Here is a 14,465-nt window from a genome sequence, read left to right on the forward strand (position 1 = left end):
CTGTTGGTGCTAATGTTTGTTCCAACCCACAGTCAGCAGTTATTCTGCAGTGGTCTGTTCAAACTTGAGAGTCTATCAATAAAATGAAGAGTGAGGTTATGTTAGCTCTGCTTGGTAGGACATAACCAGGATGTACTAACGGTCCACATTACGGACACATCTCAGAGCACTGGGCTGTCGGAGCTATGTATGGCTGGCTACTAAACTACTGTATGAACTGACAGTTTGCTTGTTGACACATTAGCCTACAGATACGTTGTAGCACCAGGCTGCTAGTAGAGCTGCATATAGTCGGCTACCTACACAAGGTACAAACTCACGTTTGCTTGATGTCACGTTTCAAACAAGAGTGCTGCATAACTGTACTGATAGAAACCTTACCTCGTCACGTTGCATCTGATAAAGAGTCGTCTCGAGCAAAGAAAATTTGTTCGAAAACAAACACACCTGGTTAAAAGTCACATCTTTACGACAGTGTAAGAAAGACCCTGGGCCAGAAGGTGCCGAGACTGTCCATTTAAAACAGATCCTCCTCACAGCATCTTTAAAGTACCAACAGAAGAAAATGTGCTTCATTTAAATGCAAAGATCACTACAAGCAGCCTGTTGCAGCAGAGTGCAGGTTGTTTATTTTAACATAAAGTTTTATCTCTTACAAGACATGAAGCCAGTCATACATCTGTATTTTGGTGTGGCACTTGGGATGGTCTGCCTGATTTCAAGGCTGACTCATGTCACCAGTCTGGATACACTCATAAGGAACTCTTTTTTTTTTGTCTTGGTTTTTGTGCCCCCTGTGGACAAAGCTGTTTAAAGGGTGACTCAGCAAAATCCAGGATGAACTATTTATTGGCTTATTACACAATACATTTACATGAAAACAACTAACTTTATTGAAAATATGTAGCTAGTTGCCAGACACGTCTCCATTTCTTGTTCAAAATCAGTCTCTTGATCCTTCTGATTTTCACTCCTGAGGTTTTGTTTTTCCCTCATGAGCCTTTCCTGCGATCCAAACTCTCAGTGTTTACAAACTTCTTTCTGATGAAGTCAGTGAAGCTTCACCGAGTCTTGACACTTGAAATGTTGGGCTCTTGCCAGTTGAAATGTTGGGCTTCTTTTCAAGTTTAACTGACATATGATACTTCAGGTACTTCATACTATCAGAATTCATTTTGGGTAGCAAAGGAGGTGCTTGAACACTTCTGTGTGTAATGAAATGTCATTTAATTTATACCTGAGTGAAGAAAATTCACATTTAACTCATATTTATTATGGAATAAATGAAATATCCTGAATTTTGCTGGGTCACCCTCTATCTTATTGTATTAACATGCAGAGTTTGTGTTTTCTGACTACCAATGCCCATCTCATGGAAGTTATATGCATTTAGACTGTAGTCCAGTTAGAGCTTCACGCTTTAAGTCTTTAACTTGAATCTGTCTGAAGCGTTGCTGGAAACCTCTCACTGACTGCTCCGTCTTCTTTTGCAGTTATGCCAATGTGAAGAAATGCAGCAACGAGGGCCGAGCCCTGATGCAGCTGGACTTCCAGCAGTTCCTCATGAAGCTGGAGAAACTGACCGACCTGCGACCAATCCCTGACAAAGAGTTTGTGGAGACTTATATCAAAGCCTACTATCTAACGGAGAACGACATGGAGCAGTTTATCAAGAACCACAGGGTGAGACAGTGAAGCAGTCATCATCGGTGTTTTACAGAGAGGCTGTGTGTGTGTGTGTGTGTGTGTGTTAGCGTTTCTGACCCGCTCTTTGTGTGTTTCCGTTCAGGAGTACTCCATGAAGCAGCTAGCCAACCTGGTGAATGTTTGTCTGGGCTCGCACATAAACAAGAAGGCTCGTCAGAAACTCCTGGCTGCCATTGATGACATCGACAGACCCAAGAGATAGACTGTTGAGTGGAGCCGACCCTGAACGCATCATCCAGCAGAGACGGTCACTCCAGTAGAAAAAGTCCCCTCAGAGGAGCTCTGCACAGAATGTCTTCAGTTTCATGCTGCCGTGTTTCAAACATGTTAACCCGCTAATCCTTTAGCCAGTTGCTAATCAGCTGTAAACCTGTTAAACACACAAACGCTGACCTGCTGAATGCACCTCATGACATACTGACGACTTATCGCTAAAACCACCACCTTCAGGCATACTGCAGCTACTCTAGACTAAGTAAGGATCATAATGCACGCCTTCGTGTTTTCCATGCTGCATATCAAGCTTGTCTGCAAATTGTTTGAAACCATTTTCAGTCTCTTCAAGAAGAAGACTTCCTCAGAGCGCAGGATAAGAAGCGAAGTGTGAAGATTACAGATAATGTGGTTGTTGATGGTATTTCATCACCAAATGAGCATTTCTTTGTCACATGTACTTTGAGATGAAAAGAAAAATTAATTGAAAGTCTTGTGGTGTTAAATTCTTAAAGCGTATTTGGTTTCAGATCCTTGAAGCGTGTGTAGCAGTTATACACCTCCACTTTTCGATATCAAGCTACATCATGTGGTTGAATGTTCCTCTGATGCACTCTTTCTGTTTTTCCTGCTTCTGTTTTCTCTGTATACTATTCACTTCAGGGTATTATTTGTGCCTGACTGAATGTTTTTTTGTTTGTTTGGTCCATCAATGACTTAAATATAATATAATGATGATTCAGAAAAATATATATTATCTAGTGTAGTTAACGTCAACGTATTGTATATACGCTCCAGCTGCATTTGATCGTCATATCTGTGGAGTAAAATAATTTATCATCCTGGTGTGAGATTTTGAAAATCTGAATAAAGCAGCTTCTTTTGTTTCTCCTTGCTGAGCAATGAAAAGGTTAATTTTTTTGTTTGTTTCCATCAGTTTTGTTGCTTTGTGCAGTCAGGAGCTGATGATGGGATTCTTCACGAGCTAATATCTGAACCATGTCGACTACAAGAGCTCAAAGCCCTTCGCTCCCTCCTGTCGTCTCCATTAAACCAGACCTGCCGAGGGGGGAGAAGGTTGATTTATGTTTAGAGACAAAAAAGCTTCATATTTCCTCAGCAACTGTTCATGAAGAAAACTGTAAATGTGAATGTTTTGAACAATGTCTGTATTTATTTCTTGCTTTGTGTCTTGTTTTGGGTTTTTATATGATACTGGCTGGAAGTGTGCTGTCATTGATCACCTCTCAGCGTCTCGTTTCTTATCAGCTGAAGCTAAAACAAATATTTAAACTCTGTCAAATTATGTTTAGAGTCAAGTGCACTATAGTGAAAATAATCAGTAATCAGTGTTTTACTGTAGGTTGAACCAAAATGATTCTAACATAATAAACACACTAACAATTGACTCTTGTTGTTTATTCCTTTAATTCCCTCTTTATCCTTACAGTGCCCTGAATAATCTTCATAATCTTTGAATCATATCCAACCTTTAAAAACTGTTTTAGTAAAGCTGTTGTTACCTTTCATCCTAATGGTGCTTTGCGTTGCCAGGAGCAGGACGCTGTCCTATTAATTAACGTGGCTTCCTGTGTGGATAAACCCTGCAGTCTTCCTGTTCAGAGGAAACCCACTGATCCTGCTAAAAGAGCTGTGGATGACTCATTTTAACTTAATGACTCACTATGTTCCTTATACTATAGAAATATGTGGGTGTTTTTATAGTCATTGAGCATGTGTGGGGATGAAGAGAAGATACAAACAGCTGTGTTTCTAATCTCATGTCTTGGTAAAGCAGCGTATGAAGCACCAAGCCATGCAGTCTCCATTTGCAAACTTTTGTGAATGGTTCCTTCTTAAGAGCTCAGAGACTACAAGCATGGTTCTTGAAATGTCAAATCTGTTGGATATTTCACTGTTTCGAGTAAGCGACGTTGTTAGAAAGTGGAAGTGTTTAGGAACAACAGCCACGAGGCAAAAGATCAGAGGAAAACACTACGAAGCTGGATTTTCTCTCAGCGAGGTAACTTCAGAGTTCACCCTGAGTTTTCCATCCTACAACACTGATACACTTCTTACCAGAGTACATCACCACAGTAACTTATGCTGAATGGCTAACCTGTTCAAATGCAGGTTTAGTTCTGTATAAAAGATCAACAAGTATAAAAGCACCACCTCCTGACCAATCAGCTCTCTGAGAAACTGGTCTGCTCATTCTTAGATGATCCTGTCGAAGTTAGTGCGCAGATTGTGAGAGGAGCACTGAGGAGAATAAGAGGTTTTCGGGATAGATACAATCGTTACGATGACCCTGATGACATCCTGTGTAAAAGATACAGAATTTCATCAGATAGGTTGAAAGTGTGTCACAGCACAGTAGGGCACATAGTACACACAACTACTCGTGTCGTCAAGAGAAAGAGAATAGAGAATAGAACTTTATTGTCATTGTAACAAGTTCAACGAAATTGAAGTAGCAGCAGCAATCAAGAAAACAAAAGCAAGAAAGTGTATTGAAAGTGCAAAAAGGTCCATAAGAAAATAGATGACGACAGCCCGTCCATCATTGTCCAGTTCAGCCAGTCTCCACCTCCACAGGGTCCAGGACTGAGCTTCTTCAGCAGTCTGTTCAGTCTCTGTCTCCTGGATCCTGTCTGCTCACAGCAGGCGAAGCTCCTCCAATGTGGCGCCGGCATCCGATGTCAGCTCCGTCAGCCACGTCCGTGAACAGCACGATGCCACTCTGCCCTCCGGCAGCCCCTCTGCTGGTGGGCTAGCACCGCTAGCTCGTCCATCTTATTGGAGATAGATCTTACGTTTCCAATAACGATGGATTGAAGGACAGGTCCATGTTGTCACTTCTTAGCTCACACCCAATAACCAGCACGTCGTTCTCACCTCCTTCTCCTCACCTCAAGGGAAATCATCAGGCCTTACACCAGTTAGCACTGACATGCTACAGGCTGCTAACAGCTAATTTCACATGTAAACAATGCAGCCATGGTTACATGTAGGATCTCCAGACAAACACAGGAGAAATATAGTAACAAATATTGCTAAAGACACAAAAAGTTTGGTGTCAAGGTGAGGAATTAACACTAAACAGGTTCCAGCACTGAACACACACACGGGGGGAAGGGCTGAGCCTCAGAAGAACTGAGGTACACGACAACGTTTCATCTGAAAAAGGCTAAAACGCTGTGAAAACGCAGTGAAAAAAATCTGCGTTTACACGGAAACGCTGAATGACTGAAACTCTGTAGTGAGCATGCCAGGCCTGCAGGTGGTGCTGTAACTATCTTGTTCATAAGCCGCTTTTAGGATATCTCCACCAAAGTAGAGTTGAGCTGATCATCTGGTGTATTGGGGAATACTAAGTTAAAAAGTAGAGCAAAAGATGCACAATTTGTTGAAAGACGGTCAGCAGATACAGCAGATTGAGCAGCACAACACGGTAGTTAGTGACGATCGTAACAACGGTACTGTTGTCCTGCTGAATGCATGGGTGCGTGAGGTGTGCGTTTAGTCAGCGTTTCCACTGAAAACACCGGCTTACTGTTTACCTGGTAACAGTTTCGGAAGCGTTTCAGAAAAAAATCCCACTCTGGAGGCCGTTTTCAAAAGTTTCAACGTTTTCAAAAGTTTGCGTTTTGGTCGGCTGAAACGCGAGGCTGAAACACAACAAAACTTTTGCGTTTCACCCTAAAACCGCTGTCGTGTAAACGGCCCCTCAGTGTAAGATATAAACCAAAGGAAGGACACTGAGGGAGAGCTCTGCCCCAAACGTCTGCTGTAATAAAGTGAAACTGATTGATCATTCACAAAATAACGTATTAACAGAGTTGACAATTTTCTCCCAGCATTCCTTTCTGGATGTTGCTGCTGCAGTAGTGTTGCTTTTGTCCTGGATAATGTGCTCGAATTCTTTGTAATTTTAAAGCACTATCTGCTCCTCCAGGGTAAAGTGGGCCGCTCTGCAGGGTTTGTAATTGGTCAGACGATGCATACTCCACCCCTTTCATGTGAGCACACCCTGGTCAATGTTTCTTGTTTTTTGTTTGTTTCTTTTTAGATGATTGTACTTTGATGGCCCTCTGTTATTGTATAAATACAAAAGTCATTAAAAAAAACAGGTTATATAGGACTGCATTAAAGTAGTTATGATGTGAATTTTTTGTTTAAATTTGTTTTTATATCAGGGGATATTTGTTGATGGATTTGATTAAATCTTATCTGTTTGTCTGTTAAAATGTATTTTTTTTTTCTTAAAACACAACAAAGATTTTCATATTTTCAGTTCATTTATTGTGAGCATATTTTGTACAATATCCATGCACAATTTGATTTGTATTAAGATCTACATACAAAAGTCATCTAATAACCATATCCAAATAATATAGGTATATCGGCACTACTGAAGCAGCTCCTGCAGCACGCATGGAGGAAACAACTCATCCAAGTGTGTGTAGAAGTCAACAATGACCAGAAGACGGACATTGCCTGCTGAACTTCTTGGAAACAGTCCCGTTATGTCCATGGCTGACTGACAGTGGTTTGCTGCAACTTTCCGGGTCACCTTCTGTTTTCTGGCTTTTGCATTTGGCATGTTTGACAGCACTGAATATGCTTTTTCACCCCAAGCTCATTTTAGATCAGTATGATCTAAAAGAAAGAAAGAAAGAAAGAAAAAAAAGAAAAAGAAAACTGTTGAACTTTGTTTTTTATTTATTTATTTGTTTTGGCTTGAAAAGAAAAATTGGTGAACTGAACTTGTTTATTCTTGCTTTTAAAAACAGATATACTAACTGAAAAGACTGCAAATTGTCACTTATGTTGTTTCGTGGTGGGTGGCTGATCTTTTATTATTTCACTTTCTTCATGAGTTAGGCTTGGTTTTTTATTATCAATAAAAAAAAAAAAAGGGAGAATAATAAAGGTCACATCTTGAAACTGGTATTGTGTGCACTCCTTATTCATGTCACAATGACTTTAATATGAGGGCTCCTGCACCTTTTTTGGTCCAGGTACTGTGGATATGTAACTGTAATCTGATTACTGGTTCGGGAATAGTAATTAATTATTTTACAGGAAATGACTCAGTCTAAATTTCACTGCAAAGTGTTTTGTGTCAGTTAATGAGATGCTTTGGTGACATTTTCAAACACTGTGGTTGGTGTTGACCTTTGACCCCTATGAAGTTAAAGCTCCTGTGAGGAACTTTTGGGTTAAAGTTGAGCTTGGTGCCCTCTGTGGACAAATCAGTACATCACTACACTATTAAAATGTGTTCATAATAACATAATAAGTTATCATAGTGAGAATCTTTGTTGAGGAAAGTGATGACACCGAGCTGTAGTGAGTCTTGTCTGACACCTGCCCTGTGTCAGGGGTTTCAGGCGTTAATAATTAGAAAACAGAGATTGTCAGCCTGGTCATTCATGATCTTTTTGTCTTTTTTAGGTCTTTATTATTAGTTTTAGTCTGTTTTATAACCAAATAAAAAGTCCTTTCAGGATCTTTCAGTGAGTGTGTATTTGTTTTTGTTCAAACATGTTATTTCTCACAGATTCTAACAGTCTGCTGCTGGAGGTTCTGATCCGCTCTATGACATCACAGCACAGAACCCAACATTTCCTTAGACCCTGAGGTCACATTTCGGCCATTTCAACCAAGTTCGCTGGCTTGATCACTGTTCGACACCTTTACAGAACAAACCTTTGAAGCAAACTTTGAAACAGTTTGTAAACTTTTGTCTTTTAAGACTGATTTTCGCTGAAAATCCTCTTGAAACTTCACTGTCAGATCTCAGTCTGGTAAGTTGATTCAAATCTTAAAACACAAAATATTTCAGCAGAGAGAAATCAAATCATTTCATTACAGTTTAGATAAGAATAGATTTAAAATCACATTTTGAATCCAGCATTTGATTTTTAATGTTTCAAAGTTGTAAAATTCTGTAAGTTTTCATTAGTATTTCCAGTCTTTAAAATAAAGCGCATATAGTAACAGCTTTCTTTGAACACATGATATAATAACTCCTCAATGTGTAATACCGTAATAAATTTTGACTTCTTCTTGTAAAAATGCTGCATTTTGTAATAATCCGCCACATTTTGTAATAAAATTCTTTGACGCTGTATTAAAAATAAATTTTTACCGTTTTGTGTAATAAGTTCTTACTTATTAAATACAGGAACAAACATGCAAAATATGTAGAAACTTATTACATACAGAAGCAAAGTGTATTGCATATTGCGTTTCAGAATTTTATTACAAAATGCATCAGATTATCATGAAATGCAACATTTTTACAAGAAGAAATATAAATTTATGACATCATTTCATTTTGTGGCGTAATTACATCATGTGGCATTATAAGCACTTCTTGATTGTTTGATGTGTTAATTTGAAAACAAAAACAAGAAAATATGAGTTCTTAGTAGTTTGACCATCACAGGCATTTTAATTATTGTTTTTTTAAAGACAGTTTTTCTTTTTTACCGTGTTTAAGTTGAGGTCAGTGAGGTCAGAGGGTATGTTCGCTCCGCTCTGTTGAGTTTTATCTTGAGATTCACATTTAAAACAGCCATAAAACAGTCATAAAGCATGTCATGCAGTGTTTCTTGACAGTGGAGTAGATAATAGAAGCAGTATATTCTCATCAATCTGATGAATCTTAATCCTGCGTGTCAGTTTTGTGCTTTATCTGCTATAAGACGTGAAAATGACCTGTTACATGTTTTCCTAGGTGTGATATAACTCCACATCACTAACTCAAAATGACTGGCAGCATGGATATCCTGATGGTTGGAGACCTGGTCTCATCCTCCTCCTCAGACTACAAGATCCAGGCTTTCTTGGGCAGCGGTTCCTTCGGGAGCGTTCTTCAGTGTCTGAAGGCAGCTACCAATGAAACCGTGGCACTAAAAGCCCTGAATTCATGGACGCATGAGGAGCAGGCAGAGGAGGAGGTGAAACATCAACTCTGTTAATCATTAATTCATCATAACAGTTTTACATCCACCTCACATCTCTCTGACATCTCATTTTGTCCTCAGATGTCCATCCTGAAAAGGCTGAAAGACCTTGGCTGTGGCGGATACAACATCATCTGCCTTGGCGAGTCTTTTACTTTCAGGGGACGTTTCTTCCTGGAGTTTGAGATAATGGACATCAGTCTCAGTCAGTTTATCCACAGGAGACGGAATCGGCCTCTCAGCTTGATGGAGATCCGCCCCATCGTTCAACAGGTTGGTCCCACTGGCAATGTGACATTGAAATTACGTTTATTTTACTTAATTTTTGACGTCCAAATCAGGTCTCCTGAAGGTGCAGAATCAAAGTTTTTATTTGTCTTTTTTCGGACGTCATATGGAGGTCCAACAAATCATTTTCAATTCAAATCAATTTCAAATCGGATGTTCACATGACGTGCGATTTCAGTCGAAATCACAGCTTGTTGCCTCTCATTTCCAATCTCTTCATTTGAGGTAAAAAACAAACAAACATGGGAACAATGGAATAAAAATTGTCCAATTCCAGTACTGAATCTCTTCTGCAATTACAACTGTGGTTTTGTTGTGGTTGGCTGTTTGTTAATAGCGTCTTCAGCGGCCTGCGTGTCCTTATATACTTTCAAAAACTCTGTAGAAACAATGGTTATGTTGACTGATAAGGCTTGAAGTGTTGAAGCTGTTCACTTTTCCCTTTTGAACTGTCTCCTTCAAAAACTTTGCAGAACTCCCACACAGTCGACTCCATGAGGCGCAAACATGCTGTGCTGAGTGCACGTTGTGTTGCACTTAGATTGTGACGGAAAGCACAGTTCCCACATTTGCTAGTCTTTCTGTTAGCCTTTCTGAGTTTTTATTTCTATCAATTAAGTGTAGCATATGAAAAAAAACGTGGATGTCAATTTAAGTCTGTAACTACCACAATTTGACCAAGTTAACAAGTCTTTCCAACATGGGGGGGCTCTACACTTGAAAAAGTAAAAAAGGGCTGTGTCACTATCTATCTGAACACATCAACAGTGGTTGTGCCAAGTTTTACACAGATTGATTATTTTACTTCAGAGACACAGGTGGACAGAATGACACAACCACAGTATAGGCAACATTTGGTGTTGGTTCTTTTTGCACGTTCTGCTGACGTCATGATTTTATCCTTGACGGATGTCCAGATGAGGTACAAATCTGAATGTCATCTTAGAGTCCAAAATAGGTCTACTAATGACGTCTGAATCTTGGATCCATTTCAGTGACATCAAGATTTTGTCTGAAAATGACATCTGATCCGTCATTACAACATCCAAAAAGGTCAGATTTAGATGTCAAAAATTGTACCTATTTTGCACGTTGCTCTGATGTCTAGATATGGTCTTTGACGGACCTACTCATCATTGACCTAATCTGCACGTCTCTCCGACGTCTGATGATGTTTAGTGGGGTGTTTGTTGTAGAAATCTAAACCACAAGCTGCTCTAAATTATCTGGAGCAGCTGAAGAAGAATGCATTGAGTCACTGTGAGCATGTGTGACAGTTTTGATAAGTTCCTTGTTTTACTTTTCTTGAAAACATCTTTAATAAAAAAGGCTCCAGCAGGAGGTTGAAATTTAAAGAAATGAGGTTTAACTGCAGACCTTTGTTGGTGGATTGTAAGATTTTTGTCCTTTAAAGTCAAAGTAAAGACCTTTTAGTGTCTGCAGTCGTCATCCATCATGTTTAGTCCAAACCATCTCAACCAACACATGGACTGATCCAGTCAAGAAAGCAGTCCGTCTAAAGCTGCCTCAGGAACACGTTTCTGCCAACTTCTCAGTTTTTTTCTGATAGATTAGGGTTAAATTTCCTGCAAAAATCTTTCATTTGAAGTTTTTGTTCAGTTTTATTGACTGAGTGAATGATGCTGTGACATTAACCTGGCTGTTATCGATGCTTTCAGTTGGCCAAGGCTCTGGACTTCTTGAAGGGAGCCGGGATCGCTCATGCTGACCTGAAGCCAGCCAACATAATGATGGTGGAGCATAAGCAGCAGCCGCTCAAAGTCAAAATCATCGACTTTGGCCTCGCTCTGACCGATCCTGCGAAATATAGAGGAGTGACATTCGGGACTCGGTGGTACAGGTGAGTGAAGGGGGAGGATCATGGGAGTCGTAGGTCCTTCCCCAGGAGATTTTTCACTTCCTCTAACACAACCCTCTGACTTCTGATGAATATTTCTGCAGCAGTTTATGGAGTGAAACTAGAATAGAATAGTAGAGTATAGTATAGAACATAACTTAATTGTCATTGTATCAAGTACAACGAAATTGAAGTCACAGCAGCAAAAAGACCCCTAAGAAAATAGATGATGACAGCTTGTCCATCATTCTCCAGTTCAGCCTCCACCTCCACAGGGTCCAGGACTGAGCTTCTTCAGCAGTCTGTTCAGTCTCTGTCTCCTGGATCCTGTCTGCTCACAGCAGGTGAAGCTCTTCCAATGTGGCGTTGGTGTCTGATGTTAGCTCCGTTAGCCATGTCTGTGAATAGCATGATGCTACTCTGCCCTCTGGTATTCCCTCTGTTGCTGGGTTAGCACAGCTAGCTAGTCCAGCTTATTGGAGATAGATCTTACGTTCCCAATAACGATGGATGGAAGGACAGGTCCATGTCGTCACTTCTTAGCTCACACCTGAGAACCAGCACGTCGTCCTCGCCTCCTTCTCCTCACCTTGTGGGAAAACATCCGGCCTTGCACCAGTTAGCATTGACATGCTACAGGCTGCTAACAGCTAAGTTCACATGTAAACAATGCAGCCATGGTTACATGTAGGATCTCCAGACAAACACAGGAGAAAAAGTAGTAAAAATATCACTGAAGACACAAAAAGTTTGGTGTCCATGACTAACACTCCAAATACAAAGATTACGAAAAAGAGATGAAAAAGAGACTAAAAAAATTACAAGAAACGGACAAAGAAGGGAGAGCTGCTGCAAAAGGCAGCCATAGCCAACAGGGCGGTGCCTAGCAACTTATATGAAAATCTTAACTTAAATGAAAGGAAGGTTGAAAGTTATTAACAAATAATCAAGAAAAGAATTTACATTTTCAGCAAGAGGTCAGTTTTCTAGTTAGATTTGGTCCATTTGATATTCCAGATGGTCATTGATATACTAAGTAGTTGATAAATACAGGATAGATGATAGGAATAAGCTGGACACACTTGAATAAGTAAAAAGAAAAACAACTTTTCAGAGGTTTTAAAGAGAAGAACTTTGAAGCTGGGCAGTGGCCCCCTTGCTTTCACTCCTTAAGACTGTGCGACAGTTCATCTGTAAATCTGTGGAAGCTGTGCAGCTTAAATCGATACAGATGACTGATGTCTGCAAACTGAGGCTTGCATGTGGACAGCAAACAGAAGCTGATGCTTTACTTTAATGCGAAGTCCTCTGAAATGTGTTTCTGTGTTTGTCTCAGGGCCCCAGAGATCATCCTGGGGACCCCCTTTAATGAAGCCATCGATGTCTGGTCCCTCGGCTGCACCGCTGCTGAGATGCTGATGGGCTCTGTGCTGTTCCCTGGCTTCGATGAGTATGATATGGTCAGTGTGACTCTTTCCCTTAATGATTTTGCAGTTTTGAAAAGTTTTGCTTGATTTTTACAAAAAGAATAAGATCACTGATTCTCCTGTTGGTGGCTGATCCTCTTGGCTCAGTCTTTGAAAGTGTTCACAGAGGTGTAACATCACTGTGTTGTGTCCACAGATGAGGCATATCAGTTTAATCCTTGGAGAGCCGAGTCAACACATGCTCTCAGCGTCTCTGTACGCTCCAGAGTTTTTCACTCTGAGCCTCATTGAAGGAGAACGCCGCTGGCGCTTAAAGGTACGATTTCTCTGCTTTCATTTAGCTTCAGTGTGAATATCTATCTGAATGTTTGTGTCAGTTTTTCATCATGTTGAGGTTAACTTGAAAAATCACCTTTCTCCTCCTCAGTCGATTCTCGAAGCCAGGAACTACAATATAACCCGGCACTCCCTGATCAGCCTGTCTGACCTGATGAAGGTAGGATATCTCTTCTTTAACTGCAACATCAGGTCACATCTTCAAGAGGACATAAAAACTAAACCTGTGTTTTTTTCTGATCCAGTGCAAGGTGTCTCCTAAACTCTCTGGGAAAGACCTGGAAGCTGATGAGTGGGACCGGGGGTTCTTCATAGACCTCCTCAGGAAGACCCTGAAGGTGGACTATGCCGAGAGAATCACACCATCAGAGATTCTCCAGCATCCATTTATCACCATGAGCCACCTGGGGTCTTTTGTCCAAAGCCCACAGTAAGTGTGTGTGGGGATTTTGCACCTGTCTGTGTTTGTGTGTGTTCTCTGAAAACAGGCTGTTTGACCCGGTGGCTGCTTTTCTTTCAGTGTGAAAAAGGGTGTTGAGCTGATGGCCATCTGTGAGGATGAGAGGCCCAAAGAGGAGGCCTGCCCTGATGGCTCCGCCCCCCACAGCGACCCTCCAGAGAGACGTCCTGCTGGACCGAGCGACAGCAAGGAAAGCACCATCATACCTCCTGCACTCAGTTCATCGAGGAAGAGGAAGAGAGATGGTGAAGATGGAGCAGAGAGTGGAAAAAGGTACAGGTTGGAATAACTTTCCTCTCATGTTCCCTTTGTCATAGAAATAGTCACTATTCAGACGTTTATTTGTTCAGGTTTGTGCTCAGCGTAACAGGAGGGAGATTTTTTCCTGCACATTTAACGCAGAGCTCAAGACGACTTAAAATGAGTCTAAGACAGAAATTTACAGCATGTAGCTTCATATAAAAATGCATATTTAATACTCATATATTTCTATGTGTTGTGATAACAAAAAAGATAAACTTTAGTGCCCCTGTGAGCGAGTTATTACATTAAGAGACAGTTAAGTTAGTGGGCTAAAAAGGGGGTCATTAAAGAGGGGTTATTCGTGTTTTAAAAAAACTAGTGTGAGAAAAACAGGGACAGTATAAAGCCTTGACAAAACAACACCCACTCTTTAAGCTGAGGTCCGCACAGCTACAAAGTTAATTCTTAAAGATCAATCATCCCATCTAATTCACAATAAGAAAACAAATAATCCAATATGTTGATGCTTTCCTGAGAGATTCAAGAGATTCAAACTGTTTTTGTCCCACCACAGAAACCCAAACGCCACCTCTGTGAAAAAGGCAAGGACTGAGTCCAAAGATGCAGCACAGACTGAGGCAGGAGGAAAAACCAGCCCTCCAAAGTCCTCGCTGCAGAAAAGAAAGCTGGATGATGCTGAGGTCTCAGAGTTGATCTGTCCTCCAAAGAAGAGGAGTGTGGACCTCAGCGAGCAGCTTGTGGCCAGCGTCAACAGTAAGCTGACATTATAACACACACTGAAACACTGTGGAGCAATCAGAGCCATGAGATCAAGTTTAGTCAAATATTACTCTGGACTGTTTCAGAGAAACTGAGCTGTTTCCAATTAAGATATGGAAGAGAAATCAGCATGTGTGCATGAACAAACGTGCTAACCTTTAGCCTCACTGTAGCGT

General features: G+C 40.7%; 1 protein-coding gene across 1 annotated transcript in view; it reads left to right on the forward strand.

Moving 5' to 3' along the window:
- The window catches only part of vps50 (VPS50 subunit of EARP/GARPII complex), a 147,387-nt gene extending 144,071 nt beyond the window's left edge, over positions 1–3,316 (forward strand). Inside the window, exons 27-28 of the mRNA XM_074686866.1 lie at positions 1,494–1,683; positions 1,790–3,316. Of these exons, the coding sequence (XP_074542967.1) occupies positions 1,494–1,683; positions 1,790–1,909 (310 nt within the window). The 3' untranslated portion in view covers positions 1,910–3,316. The remainder of the gene's footprint in view (positions 1–1,493; positions 1,684–1,789) is intronic.
- The last annotated feature ends 11,149 nt before the right edge of the window (positions 3,317–14,465 follow it).

Source organism: Halichoeres trimaculatus, unplaced genomic scaffold (genome assembly GCF_033239565.1).
Source record: "Halichoeres trimaculatus isolate MK-OKI-2021-1 unplaced genomic scaffold, fHalTri1.1 fHalTri1_scaffold_14, whole genome shotgun sequence".
Classification (NCBI taxonomy): domain Eukaryota; kingdom Metazoa; phylum Chordata; class Actinopteri; order Labriformes; family Labridae; genus Halichoeres; species Halichoeres trimaculatus.